This window comes from Drosophila persimilis, unplaced genomic scaffold (assembly GCF_003286085.1).
Source record: "Drosophila persimilis strain 14011-0111.01,24,50 unplaced genomic scaffold, DperRS2 tig00000002-arrow-pilon, whole genome shotgun sequence".
NCBI lineage: Eukaryota > Metazoa > Arthropoda > Insecta > Diptera > Drosophilidae > Drosophila > Drosophila persimilis.
In genome coordinates this window covers 13,042,690-13,051,351 of record NW_020825289.1, presented here as the reverse complement: position 1 = coordinate 13,051,351, position 8,662 = coordinate 13,042,690, and the positions used below count along the sequence as shown (strand labels likewise).

Genomic DNA, 8,662 nt, shown 5'->3' with positions numbered 1-8,662 from the left:
TGGCTCTGTTCGGCTTCTGGTTGGACTTCGGCTCGGCAGCAGCTGGCAGCTGGCATCTGGCAGCAGCCTCGTGCTTTAACAGCCGCAAAAGCTTGGCTTAGTTCTGAGTTGATTTTCCCGACGCGCGGTCGCCTTTTGTTTGCTGGATTAACAGAGTGGAGCGGAGCGGACTGTGTGTGTGTGTGTGTGTGTGTGCGCATGCGTAAAGCCCAGAGCAAGACGGTTTCGGTGGAAAAGCAAAGTCTGCGGCGCACCGAGAGTTTTCTTTTTTCGTGCGCCGTCGTTGCGCATGCGTGGGCCGCAAGAAAGCGCCAGCTAAATGAAAACAAAAGTGAAATCCTTAGCCACCGTAATAGCAGCCTAGTGGCAGGACCACCGCTCCAGTGACAGCTCCAGATCAAGAAAAAGCGAAAGTGCAAGAGCAAGAGTACAAGTGTTGGCCGAGAGAGAGAGAAAGTCCGCGTCGATCCTCCATCCATTCCATTCCACTGCCATGTCACTGCCCAGACACTCGAAGGACACCTGGCTGCGGCTCCTCGTGGTCGGCGTGGTCTGCGCGGGCTGTGCCCTGGCCGGGGTCTCCGGCCTCGGCTATCCGAGTGCCCAGCAGGAGCACGACATGCTCATCCTGGACGCCCTCTCCCGCCGCAGCGGCACCGGATACTATGGCGAGAACAGCGTAATGGAGATGCTATCCCGAAGTACTTAGCCAAAGACAACTTGATTTGATTTGATTTGACTTGACATACGAGTAGAGCCTCGCCTGAGACTTCCTCCTGTCCAGAGACTAATTTTCTTCTCTCTTTCCTCCCAACCTCCCAACGTCTCTGTAGTGATACCGCAATCGTGCCGCTTTCGTGGCCACAAGTTCGAGTGCGGCCTGTCCATCTCATGTGTCTTGGGCGGCGGCAAGCCCCTGGATCTGTGCTCTGGCGGCATGATCTGGTCATGTTGCGTCGACAAAGATCTCGATGCCGAGGAGAGTCCGCATGCCGCTCCAGTAAACAATACGAGTAAGTACTGCTACACCAACTCCCCCTCCCCCTCCCCCATACCCTTCCCCGCAGGCTTCCTTCCCAAGCAGGGCAAACAGTTTATTCTGGAAGACATTCCGCCTCCTGCTTTCCCCACCCGCGCCGCCATTGGCCGATTGCAAATTGCTGCGCTTCGAGTTATGCAATTCGGATTCGTATAATAGCGCTATAAATTAGCTTGCATTTCGAAAATGACAACAAATTGCTCTCCGCGCACACACAGACACACAAGAAGCAAGGCAAACAGATCACACAGATACTCCAAGTATTCGCCCATGGGCAGGCACACACACAAAAGCCGAAGAAGTGATCTCTAAGTGGAAGGTGTTAAAGTTAGATCATCTCAGAAAAGCCTCCATTAAGATGGGAATTTCGGGAAATTACATACATTTCTTGGGGTTGGGATATATTAAGATATGGAACGGAAATACTTATGAAAACAAATTTATATAGAAGAAAATCCTTTTTATAAGAAAATTAATACAAAAAGCAGCGATTTTTGCGATTAACAGATTAGTGCCAAAAATTAACTGATATAAGAAACGATAATTAAATAAACGAAGCACATATCACACATTAAAATCAAGATAAATCCAATAAACCAGTTATATCCAAAAAATATATATCGTATACAAATATTAAGAGTACTTTTTGGAACCGCTAGATTCTGATCCTAGCTCCAATAACAATCACATTCACATTCCTCAAACCGAATTTTGGTGAATAATCGCTGCTTTATGGATCAGTTGGTGCATCCATCGTCAAGTGCATTGGTTACTTGTATCGTAATCGCAGAGAAACCAATTACCAATGCAGCAACAGCAACAGCCACAGCCACAAAAGTAAAAAGAATAAGAGTTACTTTATGTATACGATATTATGCCACACACGCATACTATATGCAACAAAACTCGTGGCTTCTACCATTTTGTTGTGCTCTGTTTAATTTTCTAGAGTAGTAACTTCTTCTTTTTGGTGTTTTTTTTGGTGTTTATACTCTTTGAGGAGGTCTCTATTATTTTGGGCAGATTGCTGCGCAATAAAATTGATCAGAATCGAGTCTATACATCTACTATTTCCTTTTTTAGGCACACCACTTAAGAACTCACTCAGTCTCTCCAGTCTGAAGAGAGTCCATCCAAAGGGCTGCTCATCGATGGTCCCAGGGTATTCAAAATTCGGCTTGCATAGGCAAGCTTTCGTTAATTTTCCAGCAACACAACATTACAACATGGTTATAAATAATTCTTAGTGGAAAATTTTTGTTATGTTTTCCTCCCTTTTTGGGGGCCCACATCAATCTCTTGTTCCACCTTTTCCTTTTACCGCAATTTAAACCTAATTTTTTTAGTGTTTTTTTCTTTCCCTCCCTTGAAGCCCATAAAGAAGCGGGTTCTCATTGACTTTCTTTAACGTCTGGGCGGCTTTGTGGTTGGTCGTTGGCCAAGTGTAAAGTTTTCCCAAGACGCCAGGCGACAATGATAAAGCCAAAAACAGAAAAACCAAAATAAAAAGGTAAAAAGCCAAACCCGAAATAGGCAAAAGTCACTTGCGGAAATAAACGAAGGTGAACGTTTTCGCATTTAAAAGTGAAATTTGGTGTGTTTTCTTTCTTTGTTTCAACTGGGCTCAGGCATCCCCCAAAAAGCAGCTTTTGGAGTTCAGTTTTATTATTTGTTTGCTTTCAAATGTGGGAAAAATCACAGCGCAAAAGTTACGGCATAGTGGGGCACAGTCCAAAACCAGCCCCAGCCCCAAGAAAGTGTTAATCAAGTCATGACGACGTTCTGTCTCTGGGCCGAAATGACTTTTGGATTTGTTTGAATTACGTGCGAAGCCACAGTCACTAAGTGTCCGACTTTGTCTTTGTGTCAGCCGTTGGTCAGAGTCGCCTATTGGCCATCTACTTGTCGGTGACATAATCGGTGTCGTGGCTTTATGATGGGCCTGGCCTCGTCCGGCAATTGGGGGAAAGTCTGACCCACACGACACTTGCACAAACCGAGAAAAAGACAGCCTCATCATCGTCCTGAATCATGATTCTCACACAGGTGACATAATACACTTGCATGACATTTACCCCGATCTGTCGCCGAACGCGAACAAGCCACAGCACCAGCAGCAGCAGCAGCACCACCAACATCACCAGCACCACCACAGCAGCAGTGGCAACGGCCTGTCGGCGGCCTCATCCACATCATCCACCTCATCCTCATCCGCCTCCGCATCAGCGGGCCGGCCATCCTACACCAGCAGCAGCAGCAACAACAACAACAATTACTACAGCACCAAGCGTCCCACGCTGTACAGCGGCTCCAATCCGTACAAGCCGGGACGTCCCTCGTCCACTCTGAATAACTGGGAGCACGAGACGGGGTCCGTCAGTGGCATCACCAATCACCTGGACAGCTTCTTCGATGCCGATGGCCCAGCGCCCTTGGATCCAGCGGGAGGACCGCAGCAGCCGCCGCCACCCCACGAGCTGCTGCCCAACGCCCAGGCCTTTGCGGTGGGCAATGTCCTCGACCTGAATGCGGGCGAGGCGGCCGACGAGTATCAGAGTGGTGGAGGATATCACGAGTCCAGTTATCGACCAGTGCCGGGTACCAATCCATCACGTACCTCTCTCTGTCTCTCTCTCTTACACACACACACACACGTAGCACAATTGCAAACGATTTTCCTTTAAGTAGCACCACCACACACCAACCACTCTACACTCTCGCACCACGCACTGTTGTAGATTCTGTTGTGTTCTATTTGTATCTTTCTCTCACTTTGAAGTACGTTCTTTTGGATCTCCATCAACTTGTCTCTTTCCCTCTCTCTCTCTCGCAGGCTGTGGAGAGGTGTACACCCGCTCCAATCGCATTGTGGGCGGCCACTCCACAGGATTCGGCTCGCATCCCTGGCAGGTGGCCTTGATCAAGAGCGGTTTCCTCACCCGAAAGCTGAGCTGCGGCGGTGCCCTGATCTCAAACCGTTGGGTGGTCACGGCCGCCCACTGTGTGGCTACGTGAGTACAGTTTGCACCCTACACCTTCACCTAATTGACGTTGAATCCCTCTCCTCTTCCGATATACAGCACCACCAACTCGAACATGAAGATACGCCTGGGCGAGTGGGATGTGCGGGCGCAGGAGGAGCGCCTGAACCACGAGGAGTATGGCATTGAGCGTAAGGAGGTGCATCCGCACTACAATCCGGCGGACTTTAAGAACGACGTGGCTCTGATACGCCTGGACCACAACGTGGTCTACAAGCAGCACATCATACCCGTCTGCCTGCCGCCGGCGTCGACCAAGCTGACGGGCAAAATGGCCACCGTGGCGGGGTGGGGGCGGACGCGGCACGGCCAGAGTACGGTGCCGTCGGTGCTGCAGGAGGTGGATGTGGAGGTCATCTCCAACGATCGCTGCCAGCGATGGTTCCGCGCTGCGGGACGACGGGAGGCCATCCACGATGTGAGTATTGATTCCGCCATTCCAATGGGAACTATTCTAGTTTTAGCCCCACTTGCAGGTGTTTCTCTGCGCCGGCTACAAGGAGGGTGGCCGGGACTCCTGCCAGGGCGACTCCGGTGGTCCTCTCACCCTCACAATGGACGGCCGCAAGACGCTGATCGGCCTGGTCTCCTGGGGAATCGGCTGCGGCCGGGAGCACCTGCCGGGCGTCTACACGAACATCCAGCGCTTCGTGCCCTGGATCAACAAGGTGATGGCCAACGACAATGCGTAGTGCGGGACGCGGCCCGCCCCTGGACCAGGGGAGCAAACTGAATTGGAAGACTGCACCTGTCCGCGGAGAAGTTGTGCGGTTGAGCGGTTGTGCGGTTGCGTGTCTCCGTCGCGTTGCGGGGATGGTGATGGTGATGGTGATGGAGCGCCCCCAGCGTCCGCATCTCGGGAGCCAGGCCATGTGATTCCTCTACGACTCGGGGTTGCTAGTGTGTAAGACGAAGGTCGTCGCCATCGCGAGCCTTGTATTTATTTTAATCTAACTCCAGTTTCCAGGGACCCCCTATCCCAATCCGAACCCTGCCCCCCATTCACCCCTGCATTCATTTGTTGTTTGGGTTAAACTTTCCATATTTATTACACTGTTCGACGAACGATTCCTACGATAGACATTCACTTACAAAACCATCATATTTATAGTGTTAGTTATTTAAACAATTATAAAATAAAAACAAGTATTAAAATGTGTACAAGGTGTATGTGAAATTGGCTTTCATTTGCCTGATTCAAGACCCATTTTTATCGATCATTTGGAATCCCTGGAGTTCCTTTCTCTTGGAACTCAAGAATGTCTAGGGATCTGGCTTCTTGCAGACTTTAATATCCATTTCCTAAGTTTATTTATATTTAATATAAAACAGAGCCTTGTGCTAAAGCATATTTATCTCTTTATATTCTTTAAAATTAAATTTAAAATGTAAAAAAATCTTTGACTTCTTCAGAAATTTTCAAAAAATTAGTTGTATACTTTTGGGTTGGTTTCTGGCTGATAAGAGTGATTATAGCCCCCATTTGCAGTGGCTAGAAGGTGGGAAACGAAGTGCAAGAATTAACAGCATAATATGACTAGCATTCGGGCTCCTCTCTATGTTTTTTCCATCTCTCATGATAAGTGTAAACATTATAAAGAGAGAGGGATAACAATGCCGACGCTTACTTATAATTTCTTATTAAATATATTGTATAAGTGGCATAAATCATACGGTCATCTATGTACTGAATGAGGATCGGTTGCAAAGTAGAGCCGCGGCTCTTGCCGCGCTCCCAACATTCCCGCTCGTTTTTAAAACAGAGTTTCTACATCTACAATTTAAAATAATTCATAATATTACTAATATTATATTATTGCATTATAATATTAATAATATACATAATAAAATAAAGTTCTTGTCAGAAAGACTTTTTCCGCTTCGTTCGGAAGGAAGAGACTTGTGGGATACACTGTATAGTTTTGGGGCTTGTTTCTCCGCCAAATTCCAACTCTGCCCTCACTTGACAGTCTTGGTTTACATTTACTTTACACATTGGCCCCAACAAAATGTGGAGTTGTCCCCAGCTGATAGCCAAGTTCCGAACCTTTGGGTACAGCCAGGCCCAAAGCGAATTTTGTGGCTTAAGAAAACAAAAGACAAACAACAAGAAGAAAAACATTAAAGAATGAAAAGTAAACAATAAACAGTCGTAAGGGGAAAGAAGTGTTGAGATTAAGTCGATGTCCCAAACACATATATTCCCGACCCGGAGTGGAGTTGCGACAGTGCAACAGGTGCCACAGACAGCGCGTGGTCTGAATTCCTAATGAGTTCAACTTCCGCCAAGACATTCAGAGGTGATTAAGACTCTGCCACTTTGTGGCTTCTTATCAGCGGGTATCGTGTGGATTCCGAGATGCTCAAATATCTGTAGGAGAAACGCAGAGCAAGGGGAGACCAAGGTGGAGCGGGGGGCGAGCACAGTAGCTAATGATGGAGCTTATCAGCCAACGCACACTCTCTCTCTAAACTCTCTCTCTCTCTCTCTCTCTGGGACGGACTCGCTCTTAGGATCCACATTGGCATCCACTTCTTTTGGCCAAAGAACTGGCCACCAACAGGCACTGCTTGTCGATTTGCCTTTCAGTTGCTGTGGAGCAGCTGTCAAGGTCTCACAAGTTCAAGAAACGGCCGAATCCGAATCCGAGTCCGAATCGGAATCCTCTCCGCCATCGTTTGCGTCTGCCCCCATCGCCATCGCCATCGCCGTTGCTTTGGCCAAGTTGAGTTAATTGTGCGTTTTGTTCATTAAATAAAGAAAAAACATGGCAAATAAATGATATTATGATCCGCGTCTTCGCCTTCCCCCATTATTCCATTTGTTTGGACGGAACTGTGCCTAAATCTTGTTTGATAACTTGCTTGCTTTCGACCACAAATGGTTGTTGCTTTTTTTTGTTGCTTGAAGCCTAATGATCTAATGGTCTCTGCCTAATGAAGTGCCTGATCAAATGCAATTCTTATCAGCAAATAGCTCGTACATATGTAGATATGTTCAACCACACTCAAACGTTCGCAAAGATGGACTTTCTTAACCTGAGGACGTGCATAAATTATAACACACTAACACCTGGATGGATGGTGACATAAAGAATGGCCAGAAGCACCACAAAATATGAAAAGAACCAGAAAGAAAGGCCAGCTTTCGGGGGGGCCGAAGCATCGCATACCCTCGCCGAAGGGGATCGATTTACACATCTTGCATGGATAATACCTTAAGAAAGGGTACTCATAGAGTGTAGAAAGCATCCAGATCTCTAAAAGTGTGTGTGTGTGTGTGTGTGTGTTTGTTTGTTTGCTTCTCTGTTGTGTGCTGCTTCTTGCTATTTTAATGTGAAAGCGCTGTTAGCCCCAAAACTGGAGAAGAAGCGCCGTAGTACCCCTGCCCATGACTTGCCCCCACCCCACCCCTGCCGAACAGCATTTGCCGCCAATCAGCTGTGCCGAGAGAGAGAGAGCGAGAGCGTGAGAGTCAGCACAAGAGAGCCCATGTGCGTGTGTGTGTGTGTGTGTGTGTGTGTGTGTGAAGTTCATTTGAATAAGAAATAGCGCCTAGCATTTGGCTGTTCTCGCTGCTGGCCTTAATGGAAACCGTTATGCGCGTAGCAGTCGGCGTCGCTGCCAAGCTCTAGCAGCGGCACGCATGCGCGCACATGTTGGATCCGAGCCCCAGCAAACGAGCGAGCGAGCGAGCGCTAGAGAGACAGAGAGAGAGCGAACTTCTACCAATTTCGCTTTGTCGTTCTTCAGCTCTGCCACCGTCTCAGTCACAAATCTCAGTCAACGTCAACGCCAGCGTCGGCCGCAGCAGCGTCTCTGCCTCGTCTTGGCCTGGCCTGCTGGTGTGTGGATCTTTTGTGAGCGCGCTCCTCCTCAGACGTGCGCAACTTGTCGCGGTCTGACCACGTCCACGTCCACGTCCGCGTTTCGTTTCGTTTCGCTTTGGTCTGGTCTTTGTCGCGGGATCTTCTTCCACACCACACCGCCACCGCCACACAGCACAGCCACAGAGCACTCCGCACTAAAGTGCTCCACTCCGCTCTCCGACGAGAGCTGCTGCGTTCGTGCGTGTTTGTGCAGTTAAATAATTGGCCTGACCCAAGTCCGAGGCAAGTTCAAGTGCAGATACGATATATATATGTACACCCGTGCGGCAGGAGGATCTGCGAGATTTTCGGCAGAGCTTCCTCCGCTCCGGCCAACAATAACCAGCAATTATCCCGCGACTAACAGTGTTTTGTGTGATTTTTTCTTTCGGCTCTGGCCTGAAACAAAGGGCAGTCGCTGGGAATAAAAGAAAGGCAACGAAAGAGAGAGAGAGAGAGAAAAAGCGAGTGTCAAACAAAAGCCAAATGTGAAGAAACTCATAAAACGGACAGACGAAGAAGTTAAGCAAACATCAAAGTAACAAAAAACACCAAAAAAAAAATGGAAATGGAAGAAAAAAAAAACCAGAGAATATAATAACAATAATACAGTAACAGCAAATTAAAAGAAATGACCCAAAAATAGTCGGCAGCAGTGGGGAAGAAGTTAGACCGAAACGCCACGCCACGCCACGGCACGGCACGGCACGGCA

The 8,662-nt window shown here is 48.2% G+C and overlaps 1 protein-coding gene across 1 annotated transcript; it reads left to right on the top strand.

Moving 5' to 3' along the window:
• The first annotated feature begins 373 nt into the window (after positions 1 to 373).
• LOC6592601 (serine proteinase stubble) lies at positions 374 to 4,779 on the top strand. Its single transcript, XM_026985997.1, has 6 exons — positions 374 to 701; positions 834 to 1,013; positions 3,086 to 3,637; positions 3,873 to 4,050; positions 4,120 to 4,498; positions 4,557 to 4,779. Exons 1-6 carry the CDS (start codon positions 494 to 496, stop codon positions 4,770 to 4,772), a joined length of 1,713 nt encoding a protein of 570 aa, XP_026841798.1. The 5' UTR covers positions 374 to 493; the 3' UTR covers positions 4,773 to 4,779.
• The last annotated feature ends 3,883 nt before the right edge of the window (positions 4,780 to 8,662 follow it).